At 41.6% G+C, this 21,665-nt stretch overlaps 1 protein-coding gene across 9 annotated transcripts in view; it reads left to right on the forward strand.

Annotated features, from left to right (window-relative positions):
* The window catches only part of BOD1L1 (biorientation of chromosomes in cell division 1 like 1), a 55,741-nt gene that overhangs the window by 25,147 nt on the left and 8,929 nt on the right, over positions 1–21,665 (forward strand). Inside the window, exons 10-22 of one of the 9 annotated variants that reach the window (XM_027103342.1) lie at positions 414–6,384; positions 8,270–8,334; positions 9,220–9,304; positions 11,434–11,477; positions 12,919–12,976; positions 14,220–14,290; positions 14,903–14,975; positions 15,716–15,795; positions 17,435–17,519; positions 17,888–17,961; positions 19,824–19,899; positions 19,977–20,011; positions 21,326–21,371. In XM_027103342.1, coding sequence (XP_026959143.1) covers positions 414–6,384; positions 8,270–8,334; positions 9,220–9,304; positions 11,434–11,477; positions 12,919–12,976; positions 14,220–14,290; positions 14,903–14,975; positions 15,716–15,795; positions 17,435–17,519; positions 17,888–17,961; positions 19,824–19,899; positions 19,977–20,011; positions 21,326–21,371 — 6,763 coding nt within the window. The other 8 variants (XM_027103343.1, XR_003432208.1, XR_003432207.1 and 5 more) reach the window with 8 other exon arrangements.

Below are 21,665 nucleotides of genomic sequence, written 5' to 3' on the forward strand. Positions count from 1 at the left end.
GGACTAAAAAGAACATTGCTTTGTCATTCTTTCAGCTTATATTTATTAATGACCACTGGGCATTAGTGAGCTTTGGCAACTTAGAGTTTAAGAAGGCCTCCTAAATGCATGGACCTATCTCAGGAGAAAGAACTACTCTCTAAAAAGATGCTGCAATGTAGTGGGAAGGGTACTAGACTCAGAATGAAATCATCTGAACTCATTGCTAGGTGTCAAGTTATTGAATCATGCTGAGTTTCAGGTTCCTGATGCATAGAATGAAGTTAACAATATCTACTGGCTGCTGGCAAAGGTTAAATGAGTAAGGTGTAACATGTGACAGCACTCAATGTACTATATGCACCCAAATGTTAGATGTGAATATAAAAGTTAATGTTAGTATTTCTTACATTTTAACTTTTATTTTCTTACAGCATTGTGAAAAGGAAAAAGTATCTTCTTCAAAGGATTTGAAGCACATTCATGCAAAGAGTGAACCAAGTAAACCTGCTCGGAGACTTTCAGAGTCTTTGCATTCAGCTGATGAAAACAAAAATGAATCCAAAATAGAAAGGGAACATAAAAGACGGACCTCAACCCCTGTTGTGGTGGAAGGAGTGCAGGAAGAGACTGACATGAGAGATGGGAAGAGGCCAGTGGAACGGTCAGAAAGTGGCACAGAAGAACCCCAGAAACAGAAATGCACACTTAAAAATGAAAAGCATCTAAAGAGGGATGAGTCTGAAACACCATACTTGAGAAGCCTGCCTAAGAAAGAGACAAAATCCTCCAAGGACAAGCCTGAAAAAGAGAAAACTTTGTCAGAAGACAAACTGTCTACAAAACACAAGTATAAAGGTGACAGTACACATAAAACAGGTGATGAGACTGAGCTTCACTCTTCTGAGAAAGGCTTGAAAGTTGATGAAAATATTCAGAAGCCAAGTCAACAAACAAGGCTTTCTTCAGATGATAAAGCTGAACGAAAAAGTAAACATAGGAATGAAAGGAAATTATCAATTTTGGGCAAAGATGGTAAACCAGTTTCTGAATATATTATAAAAACTGATGAGAATGTTCGTAAAGAAAACAACAGAAAAGAGAGACACGGGTCAGCTGACAAAACTAAGGCAGAGCACAAATCAAGAAGATCAAGTGATTCTAAAATTCAGAAAGATTCTCTGAGTTCCAGGCAACATGGAAGCACATTACAGAGAAGAAGTGAAAGTTACTCAGAGGATAAATGTGATACGGACTCGACTAATGTAGATAGTAATTCAAAAGCAGAAGACGTTGTTCACAAGGAGAAGCGAAGAACCAAGAGCTTGTTAGAAGAGAAACTTGTGTTAAAGTCTAAATCCAAAAGCCAAGGCAAACAGTTAAAAGCAGTTGAAACAGAATCACAAGAAAATGTCACGAAACAGGTGACCACTTCAAAACCAGATAAGGAGAAGAACACAGAAGAAAGTGACCCAGATAGGCTGCGGAAGTCTAGAGTTGAAGACAGACCTTCTGAGGAAAGTGGTATGGAACCTGCATCAGAGAGCACTGCCTCTTCAACACACGGTGCACAGAGAGAGTCCAGTCACAGAGCGAAGTTACCACTAGCAAAGGAGAAGCACAAGGGTGATAAAGAGTCGAGCTCTGCCAGACTTGAGAGAAAGTTATCAGATGGGCACAAAAGCAGGAGCTTAAAGCATAGTAGTAAGGACGTGAAAAAGAAGGAAGAAAATAAATCAGAGGATAAGGATGGTAAGGAAGTTGACAGCAGTCATGAAAAGCCCAGAGGAAACAGTTCAGTCGTGGAAAAGAAATTAAGCAGAAGGTTGTGTGAAAATCGAAGAGGAAGCTTATCCCAAGAAATGACCAAAGGAGAAGAAAAACCAGCAGCAAACCCTTTGGGCACTCCCAGTAGTTCCTCCCTTCAGAGACCCAAAAAAAGCAGTGATCCTGCCTTGATGCCCGAACAAGAGCCAATGGAAATTGATCTGGAGCCAGCCATGGAAAATGCATTGGAAGTACCAAAAACCCAAAACATCAGAAGCAGTAGTTCTCAGCAAGACATTGACTCAGAAAATATTACAAAACAAAAAACCACTACAGTTCTAAAGGATGAGTTACGAACTTCCATAGTAGATTCAAAAACAGCAGCTCCAGCCTGTAAATCAGGACGTGGAACAGGAACTGTTGGTAATTCTGAAAAGCACGCTGACCATAAAAGCACCCTGACCAAGAAAGTGCATCTCCAAGGTGCTGTGTCCAAACCGCATCCCGGGGAGAAAGAGCCCACTCAACAAGGAACTCATGAAATGAATGTAGACTCTGAAACAAGTCATCGATTGTTACCTCGTGCTCTGTCAGAAAGCGACAGGGCGCAAAAGAATTTGAAAAACACCACCAGACCCACTGAGGAACGTGTTGCTCAAGGAGATACTGCTCTTGAACATTCCACAAATGTAGACTCCTCCCTGTCATTAAGTTCTGTGACTGCTGTGCCTCAGAAACAATCTCATGATTCAGGTGTAACTCCTTCAGTTGACAAAAGAACTGTTTCAGAAGGTGGCACAGCCAGCACCTTGCTTGTGGACCACTCTGAAATCCCTAACCAAAGCTTGACCGTTAGGGAATCAGAAGTCCCTAGGACAAGTGACAGCAAAGAAGGTGATGCAGTTTCCACAGTAGATAAACCAGCAAAAGCAAGCATGGATAACAAAAGACACATTCCAGAAGGTTCCCAGGCCACTGTACTCCACAGCAAGCAAGGAAAAGTAAACATGCCTCTTGGTAGTGAGTTAACAGACATGACTATGGAAAATGAGAATGTTATCAAAGAAGGTGGTTCAATGGACGTGGCTGGGAAAGGAAGTAACTTGAGTTCAAAGCAGACAATTAAGGCTTCTGTAGAAAATGGCCAAAAGGATGGCATTGCTGTTAATCAGGTGGTAGGTGTGAGTACGGAAAAAGATGCTGAAACTGTTGGACTTAAGCATAGTAGAGGCCCAGGTGAAATAGAAAACTTGCCAACTGATGCTGACAGAAGGAATGAAAACAGTGAGGTGGACACCAGTGCTGAAAGCAACACTGCATCCTCTGTTTTATACCAGAGGAGCCGGAAAGCTGAGACTGCAACAGCCAGGTCTGGTAGAGCAGAAAAGACTTCCATTGCCACCAGTACTGAAGGGAAGGACAGAGGTGTTCCCCTAAACCCAGTGAAGGCGGGGGATGCCACAACCACGTCTGCAGAGACAGCAGAGGGCAGGGTGGCCCTGCCTTGCACAAGCATCGAGGCAGATGAAGGCCTCACAATGGGTGTGCACTCCAGAAAGCACTGTCTTCACGTTGGGCTGGAAGCCAGGGAAGGCACCATCTTTGCTGCAGCAGAGGAGGGTGGGGGCATTGTCACAGAAGGATTTGCTGAAAGTGAAACTTTCCTCACAAGCACCAAGGAAGGAGAAAGTGGGGAGTGCGCTGTGGCCGAGCCAGAAGAAAGAGTGGCTGACCCAGTGACGGCTCCCATGGGGACCACCAAAGGCGACATCAATAGCGCAGCACCCGAAGAGAAGGATGACGCTGTGACCAGTGCAGGCTCCGAGGGGAAGTGTGATGGTTCTTCAAGTGGGGACTCAGGACTCGTGGAGGGAGCTGTTACTTTTATTAGCGAGGTTGAAAGTGATGGAGCGGTAACAAGTGCTGGCACAGAAATCAGAGAAGGGTCCCTAAGCAGTGAAGAGGTGGATGGATTCCAGAGAAATATGATGAGAATGGGCCCCAAGAAGGAAACTGAGGGGACTGTGACGTGTACAGGAGCAGAACAGAGAAGTGATAGCTTCGTCATGTGCTCAGTAGCTGGTGCAGGGCCACAGGAGGAGCGGAGGGTTACAGGGGCCCCTGAGGTCCCAGTAGATAATGACACGCCAGCGGGAACCAGTCCCACCCAGGAGGGAGGCGGGTCTGTGAATGACGGCCCAGAAGGTGAAAGCGCGGTCACCAGCACGGGGATAACAGAGGAAGATGGGGAGGGGCCGGCAAGTTGCACAGGTTCAGAAGAGAGCAGCGAAGGCTTTGCTCTAAGTTCCGAATCAGAAGAAAATGGAGAGAGTGCAATGGACAGCACAGTTGCCAAAGACGTCACCAACATACCATTAGTCGCTGCTGGTCCATGCGATGACGAAGACATCGTGACCAGCACAGGCGCGAAGGAGGAAGATGACGAAGGGGAGGGTGTCGTGACCAGTACTGGAAGAGGAAATGAGATCGGGCACGCATCAACATGCACAGGGATTGAAGAAGAAGGTGAAGGGGTGTCCATTTGTGAAAGTGCAGAAGAAGGGGATGGTCGGATTGGCACTGCAGTGGGGCATGTGGAAGCCGAGGCCGGGGCTGCCATCCCGAATGCAAATGAGAGTAATGTTGATAGCATGAGTGGTGCCGAGAAGGCCATTAAAGATGTAGAGATCTGCTCCAGTGCCAAAGGGATTGTGGAAAGCAGCGTGACCAGCGCAGCTGCAGGAAAGGGCGAAGCGGCTCCGGTTCGTGAAGGTTGCGAGGGTCCCATGACTAATGCAGCTTCAGATCACAGTGACAGTCAGCTCACCAGAAAAGAAAACGTCAACGATACCGCTATTTCCACTGGCCTGGTGGGGGGCAGTTATGAGACTCTTGTATCCGGTGCAGTCCCAGAATACAAGGCTCATCACACGTCACCAGATGAAAAAGCAGATGAAGGTATCATCACTTCTGTGGAAAATGAAGACTGTGATGGCCTTGTGGCTGCTAAAGCCAGTGTCAGTATTATGAACCCAGCTTGTTTAGCCAGCGGCAAAAGTCAAGGCAAAGGCTTGATGATTTCTACCAGTACAACAAATGATTTCACCCTGCAGCTAAACACGATGGTAGGTATGGAAGAAGGTCGTTCAAGTGCCCTGAGAACTGAAGAAAGTGTGGAGGGCCCCAGAGTGAACGTGGAAGAATTTGAGGTCCCCATGCCCAGCGCGGTGTCAAGCGATGAGAGCCAACTCCCGGCTGCTAGAAACGAGGAGAAAGACGAGTGTGCCATGATTTCCACAAGCATAGGGGAGGAGTTTGAAGTGCCCATTTCCAGTGCAACAACCATCCAAGGTGCCGAGAGTCAGCAGCCAGTTGTAGCAGTTGAAGAACGAGCTAAAGGGCCAGTCTTGGTGAGCGCTGATGACTTCGATGTGCCCATGCCCAGCGCACCTGCAGAAGTCGAGAGCCCCCTCGCTTCAACCAGCAAGGAGGAGAAAGATGAGTGTGCCCTCATTTCCACCAGCATTGCAGAAGAGTGCGAGGCCTCCATTTGTGGTGTGGCTGTGGGAAGGGAACATGAGCGATCCATCCTGGGCATGGAGGAGAAAGATGGGAGTGCCATCATATCAACAAGCTCGGTAGAAGACTGCGAGGGCCCAGTGTCCAGTGCTGCCCCTCAGGAGGAAGTCCATCCCTTGGTCACACCAGCGGAGGAGACGAGTGACACCGCCATGATTTCCACCAGCACCTCAGAAGGACGTGAAGCAGTCATGGTGGGTGCCGTCCCACAGGATGAAGATCAGCTCGCCATTGTGGGAACAGAGGACTTGAGCGATGCTGCCATCATCTCCACCAGCACAGCCGAATGTGTGCTGGCCGCCACTGGCCTAGACAGGCACGAAGAGAATCAGCTGACTGCAGGCAACCCTGAAGAAAAAGATGACCTGTCAGCCTCGAAGATGAGCAAGGCTGAGGCCCCTCTGCCCAGCCTAATTGCTGAGGACAACTGTCAGTATCCTGGGCCATCCACAGGAGAAAAAGAAGTGGGCCCCATGGTGGCAGTGGGCACCAGGGAAGGGCACAACAGAGTGTCGGTCAGCGTGCTCTCTGCAGGTGCTGGGTGTGCACCAGAGACACTGAAGTCTGGCAAGGACTGTGCAGGCAAAGATCAGAGAGAAGATGAAAGCCCTGAGGCAGGGACGTCGGGGGACAGCACTCCAGGCAGGTGTCCGGCAGGGGTTAGTGTGGACTTGCCTCTCGACCCTCGAGGAGCAGAGCAGGCAGCCAACGACTCCTCCGTCAGGGTGCTCTGTTTGACAGCTGTAAATACTGGTGCTAAAAAATCTGATGATCAGCAGGGGCCTGAGGGCAACTTGAAAACCACCACTGAGTGTATCAATGGCCAAGAATCAGAAGTTGCTCCTTCTCACATGACAGTTCTTCCTGCTGCCTATGCTGTAGCTCTCTCGGCTCCTAAGTGCAAGCAGGACTTGGCTATCAGGAGTGATCGCAGTGGCAAGTGGAGCGCTCCAGCGCCTGCTGAGAAAACAGGAGATGGTAGCAGCATGACCGTGTCCTTCCAGGAAGAAGGAGGCCTTGAAGTCACTGTTTCTTCTGAAGAGAATTTGCGTAACATAGGTGAGAATCTCCTAAGTGCACATTGTTGCATTTTACAAAGATAATTGTGTGTAGAGGACATTTAAGACAATCTTCCAAAAGATGGTTTGGATTCTAGAACGTTACAAAATAGCTCTCATCCAACTTGAAGGTCAAGCTTCTCTAAAATTGTGTTTAAAAGCTTAAAGCCTTAGACCTGCTTCTCATGTGCGATGAGGCCAGAGGCCAGAGCCTGAGAGCCAGGTCATCAGCTGGCCAAGTGTTGTCTGCAGGACTGTTGCAAGTTACTAAACCTCTTGGACCTTCAGGTTTCTTATCAATCAAAATGAAGATCCCTTACAACAACGTATGAAATTAGTGTATTTTTTTATCACCCTTAATTTACAAATGAGGAAAAAGATTCAGAGAGTTTAAATAACTTGCATAGTACTCAGGTGCCTCTTAGGAAAAAAAAATTACTTCAGAGCCTAAGTTTTCTGTTGTATAAAAAGGAGATAATAGTACAAAAACAAGCATCATTCTAACCCTTATCTGACTTACAGACTTGAACTATGTGTCAGTTCAGTCTAGCTGGCTACTGCTAATCGAGGGAGCACATTATTATTTTTAATGGAGTTTATTGTTCATATAAATGAGTTAGTTTCTGGTTTAGAATTGTTTGAAAAGGAAAAGCATTCCTTCCTGGTAGATTTCAGAGTGCTGGTCTTGTTAGAAACAGTTGGTAACTTTCAAAGGTGTAAGCTTTAAGCATGGTCATTCATACACTCCCACTTCAGACACATTACACCAGGTACCACTGTGGATTCAAAGATAAATAGTCAAGATGGGAAAATAGCTGTGAATCTAGCCATGTATTGTACATAGGCCATGACACTGCAGTGTGACAGGTGCTTAGAATAGGGTTAACCACAGAATGCTGTGAGAACTCAGAGGGGCACATGGGCTGGACTTGAAGGGATCAGGGATGTTGTCTTCCTTTCTACTCTGATTGTATAAATTGTAGCATCCTGGACTTTTCAACTGGAATAGACCTTAGATACCGTATAAATGCAGCCTCCAGAGGCTGAGGCCAGTAGGTTTAGTCCTGTTCATTATAGGGACTTAGATAGGAGACATTAAGAAATGTCCCAAGGGTTGAAATAAGTGACTTTAAAATTTTCCATTGATTTTAGCTTAGGGTAAATTGAACACTCTGGAAGTTTTTTTATGACTCAACCATTGCTACAGTCTATTATTCCTCCTGCCTCCCCCCTTTTCTTCTCCCTGAAGGAACAGAAATAGGAGGGCTTTTAGCAAAGGCAAGCTTGCAGCCTCTTGGAGAAAGGAAGGGTTTTCTTTGGAGACTTACATGTGGGCAGGTGAGAGAAACTGGAAGTCACAGGACAGAAGAGAGAAGGAAAGAAACGACCAAGACAGGGATAGGTTTGAGTCTCTAGCAGAGAAAATTCTGTTCTCTTTTTATCCACTTCACAGTTTTTAACTTTATGTTCAACTTTGCTGTGTCAGCATGAAGCAAGTACAGTGAGTCTATTCACAAATCACCTTCTTTATTGGGAATATACCACAGTGGCCTAGAATATTTTCTTTTAGGGACAAACTTGATGTAGATCACTATAGAAAAATTCTTGGAAATAAGATGTCCTCACAAATAATATTGTATCATTCTTTGTGGGCAGCCATCTTAACAGCAAAAAAACATTTTCACACACCCCCTCCACCAAAAATGAGTAAATGACCCCTTGCCTTTCATCTGAGAATTTTCGTATATATTCCTTTTTACTGTTTTCTATTGACAGCAGAGGAAGAGGGCATGGCATACTAGATAACAACATTCTGTTACCTTTTGATTCAGGATGTATTTTGCAAGCAAATTCTTAAGTTGATTTAGTGCTTTGAATTTCATTAGGCACTGAAGAGTCTCCATTGAATGATTTGGGAGGATTGGGACTGAAAGCCAACTTGAAAACTGAGGTATGGCTGGTAATTCAGTTATGCTGAACTGTCAGTGGTGTAAGTACCTTTTCACCATATATAGACATATGTACACTTGAGCAGAATATAGTTCCTGTATTCTGTATAGCTATACAAGCAGAGTATAGCTTCTCATTGTACTTAAGACATTTAAGTTTTGTTATTGTCACATCCTATAGGGGAAAAGCTAAGAACCTCAGTACCTCAGTTAATAGTGCCATCATCAGTTCCATCCACTCAAACCAGAAACCCAAGAGTCACCCTCAGTCACCCCACATTCAGTCCATTTCCAAAATATAACTTGAATCCATCTATTTCTATTTCTATAGCTGCCACGTAATCTAAGCCACTACTTCAGTAGTGTCCCCATTGGACTTTCTTCCTCTCCGGTCCCTCCTCTAGTCTTCACACAGCCCTGAGAGCTATCTTGAAAAACATAAATTAGGTCGTGTCATTGCTCTGCTTGAAATTTCCAGTGGCTTCCCATCATACTTAGAATAAAATCTCGTTTGGGGGGTGTTTTTTTGTTTTTGTTTTTTTTATCACAGCAGGCACTGCAGTGGTTCAGGGTGAGCTGTGGTGAGACTTGAGCCTCTTGAGGAAGTGGGGCAGATCAGGAAAGGCCTTGTGTGTTGTACTCTTTTACTTTAAAGCAATAGGAGAGCCATTGATGGATGAAATTAGTTTTATCATATTTTATTTTATTTTATTTTTTTCTGAAGGTTGACAGTATTCATTTTTAAATTTCACAAACTTGAAAGTAGACTTTTATATTGTCACAGGATGTTGGGTGTTTCATTTAATTCACTTGAGGTGAATTAAACTTACCTTCTTATTTCAAAAACCTCATTTAACTTATTTGTTATGGTGCTTTGGACTTTTTAGGTATTTGTGCCATCAGAGGAAGAGAAAAATCATGAAATTCCAGCACCACCAGAAAGTCCAAGTGGGAGAAAGCTGAGTGGAGTCGGTAAACTCCTTTTAGTGGTTGTTCACATTACTTTTTCCTTGCATGTGGTTTTATCTTTTATTGCCACATAAAATTAGTAGCTAACTTGTAATAAAACATCGACAGGCTATATGGATTTACCTCTCACTTTTTAACATAGGTTAGAGGGAACTCTTTACTATTTCATTTTTGACTTATACTTTTTCTCATGAAGTATCAGTATTATGTCAATCAATATTATGTAAGGTAATTATTTAAATCCAATGTCTCCAAATAATTGTGGCCAAACAAGTTGCTTTGGAGCAAACCCTTGCTCAAGCTCACAAATGTGTCAGTGTGGCCCTCCCTGTCCTTTAAGGTGCTATCACAGTTCACTTCCAAAAGTCTAGTCTCCGGCCCCTGTTCCCACTTCTTTTAACCTCACGCTCATGGCTCCTGGGCTCTGGCAGTTGCCCAGTTACTGAAGCTACTTCCCGCTTGCATAGCCTCTTCTCAGTCTCTCTGTGCAGTAGTATTTGGTGTCCACTAAGTATTTTTTAGGGGAGAGCCTCAGTGTCAGACAGGATTAGGACAGCGGCTCTCAAACACTTTGGTGTCAGGACCACTTTACAAATGACTTCATCTAAATCTGATTACCTCCCAAAGACCCTAACTCCAATACCGTCACATTGGGGGTTAGGATTTCAGTATATGGGGTGGGTGGCAATATATTCCATGTGAGCGGGACAGAAACATCCAGTCCATAGCATTCAAAAAACTGCAAAGTTCAGGTAAAGCATGATCCAGGAGCAAAGACACAGCTTGCAAAGGCCCAATTTCTTATCTTCTCCTTTAGCCCCCAGCAGAAGTAATCACTTTCTCATTCTTGGTCTTTAGGAAGATATCTTTGTGCTGTCATTCATGGCTGAAATCCTGAGACTTACTCTGATTCAGTTTAGGTACCTGAATTATATTGTTCTATCTTTTTTTTTAACTCAGCCATATATTGTGGGCAGCCTTCATTGTCATTGTATACAGATCAACTTCATTTGTTTTAATAGTGGTCTGTAATGCATTTTCCCATTTGTTATTAGATATTTTAGTGGTCTCCAGATTTTGTAGTTTTTACTAGCTGCAGTGAGCTTCCATATGCATGTAACCATGCATTTCCCTAAGTGTTTTCATAAGAGTGATTGAGAGGTCAAAGAATATGTAAGTTTTGCATTTTCATTTCAAGCACTTGATACTCCCCCTACTTTGGAGGCAAATATTGAAGGATGAGTAGGTGTATATTCAGTGGACAAGGCAAAGAGAAAGGCAGTGTGTATAAATCCTCACCGGGAACTATCTGGGGCAGTCAGGGTGGGGACCTTCCAAGGCACAACCATCTGAAAGGGCAGCCTTCAAAGTATGTGACCTCAGAAGCCTTATAAGCAAAAGTACCAGGCAGTCCTGGAAGATCACCCCAAGACCTGGTAAGCCATTCATGCTCACATGTTAAAACCCTAACGATGACTAATCTATCCAAAACTTGGACAGATGCATTAATTAAAATTTGTATGTATGTGTTATAATACAAATAATTAATATCCCATTTGTTAATTGTCAAGAAGGTAACATTTTTGGATTCTGAAGTCCTTTGTTCCCACAGTTATATTTCAGGTTACTTTACTGTGTTTAGGTATGGTTCAATAAGAGATCTACTTATGTAAAAGGAAGTTGTTTTTAAAAGAAAAATGTGTGTTCTGTCACTGTTGAGTAGAAACAGTAGACCTTGTACTTCAAGTTTCCAAAGAATATAAATAGACCATTGCCATTTGAAGGGATAGGATCTAACTTTTCATTTGATGGCATTATTTTTAAATGAACCAGTGTTACACTGTTGCTTAACGGTTACAGCAAAGGCCTTCCTTCCACCGTCCTTCTAAGCTTCAGATCACTGACATGGCTACATCACTATAGTGATTTAATGGATCACTGCCATTACTGTAAAAATGCAGGCAACATTGTTTTTCTGATAGTACTGACAGAACATGGATTGTATATTTCACAAAAGCAGCTAGGCCACTTAGCGACATATTCCGACTTAACTAAAAAAGCTTTAAATTTGTTTCTCTGTGGTTCAGAAACAACACTCAGTTTCCTTATTTCTCATTTTTATTTTTGAACAGCTGAACTACAGAGGGAGCCTTTGTTGGTGATTGAATCACTAAATGTAAGTCACTGTAATGGTTAGAGTTTTGTTGTTATCAGTTGGGGTTGCTTTGATTTGGGGTTTTGAGAGCGATTACATTTAGGGGAGGGGCTGGCTGTGCATTTCTTTAGGAGACAGGACGTGCTCTCCATTCAAGTTCAACTTACTGACACCTTCAGTTCCATGTTCAATTATATCCACTGATGTCAGGAAATTTAGTTGTTTTTCTCAGAAAAAAGGAGTCACTCAATTCAGCTGCACTGTGTTCTAGTGGCTGTTTAGGCCAATGTCATGAAACAGCACTAAGGAAATAGAAGGTGGCCCAGATCCCTCAGACTAGGGAACTCCCCTGGTAATCCTAATGAAATCCTTCAAAGAGCTAGGAGCTTTCTGTTTGTTTTATTACTATAATGGGATGCAAATTGGACTGTGACGTCTTAAATTATCCTGGTGCTATAGACCAAACCGACTTTATTTTAAAAAGTAAAGTTCACTTTATGTCTTTAGAAACCTTTTGTGAAGATACTAAACTATAATTGCTATATATACTGTGGCTGTGGCTGTGGCTATATATACCAGCTGTGGCTCTCATAATCCCTTCTGTGCTTGAAAGAGTTGGGTTTTTGTTTGCTTTTTTTTTTTCTTTCTTAGTGCATAGGGAAGTGAACATTTTGTAAAATGCTTGCAAATCACAGACAGCTACATTTTTTCCAGTGCCCCTAGAGGACTCAGAAGAGCTTTGCTTCCTACCAGACAACTATGGCATCAGAGGGCTTACCTCACCCTGTTGAGACATCCCAGTCTGTATCTAGAAGCTCACACACGGTCTACTGAGTAAAAGGAAGAGAAAAGCCCCACTTGGTTTTGTTCAGGTTTACCCTCCAGGAGTTAAAAGGATTCTAAATGTGGCTGAAACCTCCAGAGCTCCCCAGCATCCTACCTTGTTTCCCCGAATCCCCCAGCTGGCTTTTTCCCATCTAAGCACAACTGCCCTTTCCAAATATGAAATTCTGTAGCTAGGATTTAGAATGTTGTAGGATATTCTAAGACTTCCTCTCTGTGTTAAAAAAAAAAAAGTACAGTTGACAAGATTTCCCAGAGGGAAACCTTATGACAGAATGACAGAATCCCTTAACATTTTTTAGTAAAGAAAATCTTCAGGGATTGTTGGATGGGAAGAGAATTCATAGAATTCGGAAATTTTTTCTCTCTTATTTCTTACTCTTTTGCCATACCATTTTAAAGACAAGGAGAGTAAACAGAGTGGGATGCTAATTTCTTAAACTGAAACTTCTTCAAAAGGAAAATGCCCTATGCTCTTGAGCTTGTGGGTGAAATTTATTAAAAAAAAAACACGGACTCCAGTTCCTTTAAGCGTTCCCACAAATGGCCAGATTATTGTCTAGATATTCAAGATTTGTGTGAGATTATCCATAAGTAACTTTTTCTGTTGCGTGTTTAGGTCGAAAATTCAGGCTCAAAAACAAATGAAATTCATAGCAAATCTCAAAGCAAAGAAGGTAAGTTAGTGTATTTCATAGTAGTAATTTTAATATTATAATTATCATTTGTTGAGTGCCTTCTGTGTGACATGCCCTGTGCTAATTATAATTAGTTTGCAAATTTTCACTCATCTAGTTTATATGATCCATTACAATGAGCGTTAACAGCATCACATCTGTAGTTGAGGAAACTGAGGCATGGAGTGGTCCAGTGTCTCATTCAAGGCCACATAGCTTGTAAGTGGTGCCTTGCCTTAAATAGCTACTAGAACTTTGCCAGAAACCTCACAGTAGATTTATCCAGCGTGGATACAAAATGTATAGACCCCAGTGGTTTGTATCATAGGAGAGGCTCTGTGCTAAGTACTTAACTGTTGATTTCTGACAAGCAGTCTCAGTTTGGTAGCAGATCAGGGACATCACATTTATGAGGCTCATCGCCCAGGGGTCAGACCTCATTGCACGCAACCTGCAGAGACTGTCAACCCCAGAGGAATAATTCTCTTCTCAAAACAAAATGTAGAATTTTGTTGATTCCTACTGATTTTGTTGATTCCCTATTCCAAGAATGGGGAAAGAGGTCTTAATCCCCTATACAGTTATTTTTATAACAAGTTATACCATATTTCAAACCAAAGTAAAGTGGCAATAATTATAAACACCCATGTATCCATTACCTAGTTTTGTCATATCTTAAAATGCAGTATATTTGCTTCATAACTTTTAAAAAAATGTTACAGATATATTTGAATCCATATTATTACACCCCCCTCCCCAATCCCAATCTCTTTTTTGTCATGTTGACATGTATAACTCTAGTTACTTTACTTCAGTTGCTCTTTAGTATTCCATGGTGTGAATATACCACAGTTACTATTTTGCTTCTTTTGTTAGTGGACATTGAGGTTTTTTGCAACTTGTCCCAATTACAAAGAGAGCTACCATGCATGATCTATTGTTTCCCTTGGACACTTGTTCATACTGTGCTGAAACAGGAGCTGGGGGGAGAAATGGCTTTGAAATTTACCATGTAAATTCCAGTGATTCTCTTCCCTCCTTCAACTCCATTTACTCAAGTCTAGAAATGGAAATCATTGAACTTAACTGACATAGTTTTTGTGAGGATCCCACCACAGTCATTTGTAAAGTATTCTTTCTTCTTTTCCTTCCCCCTTCCACACACACCCCTAAAATAAGTATTGGAGTGAATACTTAAGGTGGGGTTTTGTTTTTTCTTTTTTCTTTTGTATTTATTACTCAGAGACATCCAATAGTGGAAAAGACAACACAGAAGCCATAAGAAGCCATAGTGTTGAAACACATCCTAAAGAGGTGGGTTTTCATAAGAAACTCAAGTATTTCATGTTTTATGCATAGTGCTTTCTCCTGTGCATAAAGGCTTTTACGTCTTCGTGTATATAAGAAATTAAATGTATGTATTAAGAGTTCTCCATATCACTGTTACTTCTTTATGTTCTTGTAAGGTTTAGGTAATTTGGCAGGTCCCAGGATTATTTGGACATGTCCCTACGGTACAGTCAAGGATGTTTTTTCATATACTGCCATTCATCAGCCCTTTAATAGGCCACCAAGACGGGAGAAAAATGTTGCCAATTAATTTATGACATGCCATCAATTGTAAGACATAGTTTGACTTCAGAGATGGTAAAATGAGAATTTTTTTTAACGTATTTTAGAATTGTTGAAATACAGTATGTAACCAAAAATAGATATGGATATTTTGTTTGGACTTATATTAAAATCTTAAAAAAAAAAAACCTCAAGCTTACAAAATGAGTCTAATCCAAATCTAGATGCCAGAAGCAATATTCTAGATTTTTAAAAAATTTATTCCAAGGGCTAGAAACTAATACAATGTGCCCCTCTTTAAGTAGATTTGGATCCAAATTCTACTGTCTTTAATATAGTCACTCTTAATTCTAGGTTGAAGAGGAAGAAAGGCACATGCCTAAAAGAAAAAGTAAGAAGCAGTATCTCTCTTCAGAAGATGAACTGGGTATCTAGAATATATGTGTTCCTGTTTTAGACATCTTTGAAAATCATATTATTTTCACATCCAAAATAATGGGCCGGTAACATAGAAAATTCTTGAGGGTAGTAATTGTTTACAATTCTTAACTCTAGTGTGTTTCCAGACCAGCTTGACACCTCCAGGGTCTTTTCTGGACTTGATCTAGAAACTAGATTATTCCCTGCAGAAGACCCAACCCCTGGAAATCACAAAAACCCAGGCTTCCTCTGTAACCTGGGCCTGGGCCCCAGCCAGGTGCCATCAAGTAAATCTGATTCCCAAGAGCATGGTCTTAATTGCTAAGCCATACCTCTTAGGTGCTAACCTGTTCAGGAAGTTAAAAGTGTCTGTGGACAGAGATTCCCTGGAGGTCCAGTGGTTAGGACTTGGCACTTTCACTGCCGTGGCCTGGGTTCAATCCCTGGTTGGGGAACCACAGCCACACAGCTCAGCCAAGAATAAAAGAATCTCTGGAAACGCTATGTCCTAAGCCTTCTCCACAGAACCTCCTGCTTTGTTGGTGCCATTTGAGCATTTGTAGATTTTTTTATTTTTATTTTTTTGGTTTTGCTAGGGCCAAGGCCAGTGTTCAGTGCTCAAGTCACATGACATCTTAAATGCCTAAGAAAGAGGTCTCAAACTGTCATTTTTTAAAATAGAACTATGCATTTCATTTTTTCATTTGGCTTTTATTCCTTTGTGATTCTGTGCAAACTGATTTACAGATGATAATCCAGATGTCCTGGATTCCATAATAGAAACAGGACAGAGGCAATGCTCTGAAACTGAGCCACAAGATACAAAGGTACTTTTTCCACATATTAATTTTAAGTTTTAGGGGTAACCTAATTACATCACTGTGTATACTTATTTTGTATTATATATATGTGTATGTGTGTGTATATATTATATATATAGTTCTAATATCTCTTTTACTTTATGTATCTCTAAAAATAAAAGGTGTATATTTTTTAGGCTCTCTCAAAGGAAAAAAACAAATGTTGCACTTTATAATCTTAAACTGCAAGATTGTATTAATATCACAATTTAGGTATAATCATTGCTTAGGTTTTTGTTCATATTATTGACTTCCTTAGGTTTCCAGGTCCTTTCTTCCCAAGTGTAATAGGCTTTATTACAGATATACTTACATGAGAACAGTGAAATACGGTGATACATACTGTTTAAAAATTTTAATATTTGGCTTTCTCTTTACCGTAACTCCAGCCCCTAAAATATAGGTAGTCCAAGGATGGGCCCTCCCTCATTGCCTCTTTTTTCCTATGATCTTATTTTCACCTTGTGACTCAGGGAAGCGGCTCACAAATTTTCATTTCTGCTCTTACCCTGTCTTTTGTTCTAGGCCCAGATTTCTCCATTTCCTGGTAGATAACCTCTTCTTGGGTTTTCTCCCATTTCCGAGACTCAGTACTTCTCAGTGTCTATTCCAGTCCACCTCCATCTTCTTGTTCTCTCTCTTTCCCTAATCTACTGTTTTTCCAACTTGTTCCAAAAGTATTTAAGTCACCTTATAAGTATATGCAGCTGACTTCCAGCTCACTAAAACCAGTTTATAGTCTCTTTTCCTCCCAATAACTGATAAACTAAATAAAAAGTAGTAAAAGAATTTTAACAGCCGAAGAGGTAAAGTCACATACTGTCATGAATTTCAGTTGGTTGTGGCCAAGGAAAGATACTGGGTTTTAAAAAGCCCATCACTCCCCCTGCCCTATCCAGAACAAAAATCTTGAGACAGTACTCCTGAATTTGGAAAGAAACAGATTAAAGGGTATCCTTTTATTTTCCCTTCAACTTTGTGTAAGGTTTTTAATGTTAAATTTAAATATACTCTGACTTAATTATTTTCATTTAAAAATCACATATACAGGTAATATTCTCAATATAAAACAGTATTCTGATTTTAAATTTAACTTGTATATTTTTATTTACACATTATATTAGTATCATAGTATAAACAATTTGGTATTTCATGCTCAAAACTTCTTTGCAACTAAGGGCAAATAATTTAACCATTGAGAAATCATTGCTCTAAATCAGCCCAGCTGGATACCCAGAAGTTCTCTTTGGCATCTTCTGCTTTAGTCCTTTCCCCCAGCCCCTCGCCTCCACCAGCAAAGAAAAAAAAAAAAAAGTCTGTTGTAAATTCCTTTCAGTTCTTTCTTTGGAGTTTCTCTTGAAAAGTCCAGGGTGAGGGAGGAGAGCAATTTCCATTTTGCAGGGGGAAAAAAAATGGCCTTGTTGCTTTATAGCCTTATCTCTTGCTTTTCTGCCTTCAGATTTTGTATCTTTTTGTGTAGTCTCCCAAGCAGCAAGATTGTTACTTTTTAAGAAAAATTCCCACAAATATCTAAAAGATTGCTAGGAAATTATTGTTGAAATAAGTAAGAAAAAGAAGCTTCTTGTCTTGTTCAACTTCTCCATAGGAAGAGAACTCTGGAGATTTGGAAGAGTTACCTAAAACAAGTTCTAAGACAAACAACACTGCTTCAAGGGCCATGGAAGAAAAAGGTGAGTAATACATCTACTTAGATAAATTGTTTTAAGAGGAGACTAATCCTTCAAAGCAGTCAGCATATCTCTCACCAGGCTTCACCAACTGAAACTGCAGTTTGCTGATCTGCCTTCTCGTTATAACACAGTACGTCGCGCTGAGTATCAGCAGCGCTTGGGGATCATTTTTAATCTGGCTCCTGTTTTACCCAAAGTGTGCTTCTTATCGGTTAACCAGACTCTGGCTTATTAACTTTGGTGTGTCCACCTGAGAATGGAGTCTGTGTGCATGTGTGACGGGGACGACATAGGTCACCTTGGTAGGTGTCCTGGCGCTGAGGCTGAGTGTAGTCCCCAGCAGTGAACGAGCTCTGCTCTTTCTTCAGATGAATACAGCAGCAATGAAGCCGCTGGCGAAAAGACAGAGCAGAATGATGATGACAACATAAAATCTCAGGAGGTGAGAAATATTTTTTATATTTATTTGTTCAGATTTATTTAAGTACTACAAACAAATAAAATACATTCAATGCTCTTACCCAAAGTTCTTCTTAAATGCTTTTGAAGTAGTTCTTTTTTTTTTTAGTGCACTAGGACAGCATTTCATGCAGTGCACTTCATCAGTGTCATTTTGATTCATTTTGTTCCCTATATCTTAATTTTATCCAAACATTTGTATGAGACCTACTTCTGTCAGCCACATGGGATCAGCCCAGATCTGTACCTCAGTGTCCATGTCACTTCCTGACCCAGAGGCTTAGCACGGCCAAGCCAGGCACCAGCTCAGGTCAGAGAACAGGGAGCTGCTGAGCCCTGGAGTCCAGCAGAACGAAATGGGAGCAGCAGCATCAGGATGTGCGGAAGGCCTGCAGCAAGTGCCAGATGGGACCCAGTTTGACAAGGTGAGGTCAGGGATTCCTGGGAGGCTGCAGGAGAGGCAGACCTCCATCCCTGCTCACTCCAGGCCCCTTCGGATTTGCAGAGAGCCCAGGGGGACACAGAATCACAGTGACCTGAGACGGAGGTCCATAAATCAAGGGAAACAACTTGTACACCAGCCAGATCTTCTACATAACCATTGCCAAGTTTGCCAGTCTTGATACAGCTTTTTTTTAACATTTTTATTGGAGTATAATTGCTTTACAATAGTGTGTTAGTTTCTGCAGTATAATAAAGTGAATCAGCTGTATGTTTACATATATCCCCATATCCCCTCCCTCTTGCATCTCCCTCCCACCCTCCCTATCCCATCCCTCTAGGTGGTCACAAAGCACTGAGCTGATCTCCCTGTGCTATGCAGCTGCTTCCCACTAGCTATCTATTTTACATTTGGTAGTGTATATGTCCATGCCACTCTCTCACTTCGTCCCAGCTTACCCTTCCCCCTCCCCATGTCCTCAAGTCCATTCTCTACCTCTGCGTCTTTATTCGTGTCCTGCCCCTAGGGTCATCAGAACGTTTTGTTTTTTTTTTTTAGATTCCATATATATGTGTCCGCATACGGTATTTGTTTTTCTCTTTCTGACTTACTTCACTCTGTATGACAGACTCTAGGTCCATCCACCTCACCACAAATAACTCAATTTCATTTCTTTTCATGGCCGAGTAGTATTCCATTGTATATATGTGCCACATCTTCTTTATCCATTCATCTGTCGATGGACACTTAGGTTGCTTCCATGTTCTGGCTGTTGTAAATAGTGCTGCAGTGAACATTGTGGTACATGACTCTTTTTGAATTATGGTTTTCTCAGGGTATATGCCCAGTAGTGGGATTGCTGGGTCGTATGCTAGTTCTATTTTTAGTTTCTTAAGGAACCTCCATACTGTTCTCCATAGTGGCTGTATGAATTTACATTCCCATCAACAGTGCAGGAGGGTTCCCTTTTCTCCACACCCTCTCCAGCATTTATTGTTTGTTGATACAGCTTTTTAATAGTTCTGTTTGTTTTCAGTGGCCTCCTTTATTTTTTATAAGGGATCCCATTTGGTCACAAGTGACTAGGACCAAATCCACATTTAAGTGGACATACATATTTATTACAGAAGTAAAAGCTGACACTGAGCGCTTACTTCCATTATCTCATTATCTCATAATCTTCAGGACTCTGTGAATTCATACTCAGTCAGCATTGTTTGTCAAGTGAGGGGACTGTACTGAGAGAAATGAAGCACTAAGCCTAAGGTCACATATTTTTTAAGAGACAAAGCTGGGATTTCAGACCTCTTAGGAGGGAACTCTAAATCCCATTTTGAGAAAGCAAACTATTTGTATAATAGAGGATAAAACTTTGTATTGCTTTTTTTTCCTTTTCCCCTTAGGAAGATCAGCCAGTAATTATTAAAAGGAAAAGAGGAAGACCTCGTAAACACCCTGTAGAAACATCATTAAAAACAAGTAGGTATTTGGTGTGTTTTCAGTTCACACAAAAGAAATTTCAAACTGATTTTCTAAGTGAGATTTTTATTTTTTAGAAGATGACTGCAAAACAGATGCTGGCATTGTCACTGTAAGTAATTGCAAAAGATGAGAATTCTTCAAATATCTGCTCTTGACCTGGAAAGAGTATACTGCAATATTAGCATTTTCAACTATCTTTTCTAAAAAGTATTTGAAAAGCTTTAAGAGATTCTCTTAAATAAAACATCAAATAACCATTCAGATAATATTATGATTACTAATAGCATCATATAAATATAATTATATTAATTGTAATTCACTCTGACTCTATCCTCACCTGTCAGTTCAGTTATATAAATTATATAGGGACTTATCTTCTTGTCATCCTTGATTAAAATATAGAAAATAGCTGTTTTATATGATTTTTAGATAACGGCTGCTTTATGGAAACCTCCAAAGTGTCTATCTTACTACTTTTTATGGAGGCCCTTTTATAGTAGAATGTACACCAATTTTGATGCAGGAAAATTGGCAGTAATACTTTATGTTTTTTAATATTCTTTATCTTTGACCCTGAAGTGTATACCCAACAAAATCATTGTACCAAGACGTCATTGCATGAGTTTCAATGATAACATTATTAAGAGGACAGATATGTCCACTGACCTAACAAAAGCAAATGGGGGGGGTGCTTCCCTGGTGGCGCAGTGGTTGAGAATCCGCCTGCCGATGCAGCGGACACGGGTTTGTGCCCCGGTCTGGGAGGATCCCACATGCCGCGGAGCGGCTGGGCCCGTGAGCCATGGCCACTGAGCCTGTGCATCCGGAGCCTGTGCTCTGCAACGGGAGAGGCCACAACAGTGAGAGGCCCGCGTACCGCAAAAAAAAAAAAAAAAGCAAATGGGATTCAAGCCTCAGCTCTGCCACTTACTCCCAGATCTGTGATACTGGACCAGTCATGTGACCCTCTCGAGACTCCCATTTCCTTGGATATAAAGTAGTGTAACAATATCTGCATTAATTATCTCACTAGAATTCGTATAAGACAACAGAACCAAAGAGCCACGTGTAAGAGTGTGAATGCATTTACCAACACATAAGATGGTTTGCCGGGCCGGGTTGGGGAATATTAACAGCGGGCCATGTGTGTCCCTCCATTGCTTGCCCCCCCGGCGTAGCAGCACAGTGGCTGGGAAAGAGGCTTGTGGCAGCCCTAATCCTCCTTGTGGAAAGACCTGTGTGTTCAGAATCATAGGCATCCATATTTGCTTGGTATGTTTAATCAACTGCAGGAAGTAGGTTCCAGATATTCTGCCTACATAATAAACAGAGGTCCTCCTGTACCTTCTTTACATTGTTGATTGACTTTCTATGGGATGATAACAAACTGCTGACTTCAGTTTTTTTCTTTGTTTAAATTTAGGTAGAACAATCTCCACCTGGCAGCAAACAGAAAGTAATGGAAACAGGTATGTACCTAAAAGCATTGCTCTCTGTATGATTTAAGGAAGGGGTGGGGAAGCCTGGCTGTCGGGGAAGGTTTTAGAATTTCATTGTTTTCCAATGAAGTGGGTGGCTTCCTTGGTAAAAGCGGCTGTCCTTGTAGCCATGAGAGACTCTAGCTAGTGGCTTTTCCTGTGATCTGAGTCATTCTCAATTTTGTTAGTCTGGGAAGTCTTCAGAGAGAAGGGGGAGGGCAACACGGAGCAAAAGAGGGAAGGCACTGCTGTGTCCAAACCATACTTTCATGGACATGTTTTAGG

This window comes from Aethalodelphis obliquidens, unplaced genomic scaffold, assembly GCF_003676395.1.
Source record: "Aethalodelphis obliquidens isolate GAN/ISIS:26980383/991018 unplaced genomic scaffold, ASM367639v1 scaffold6, whole genome shotgun sequence".
NCBI lineage: Eukaryota > Metazoa > Chordata > Mammalia > Artiodactyla > Delphinidae > Aethalodelphis > Aethalodelphis obliquidens.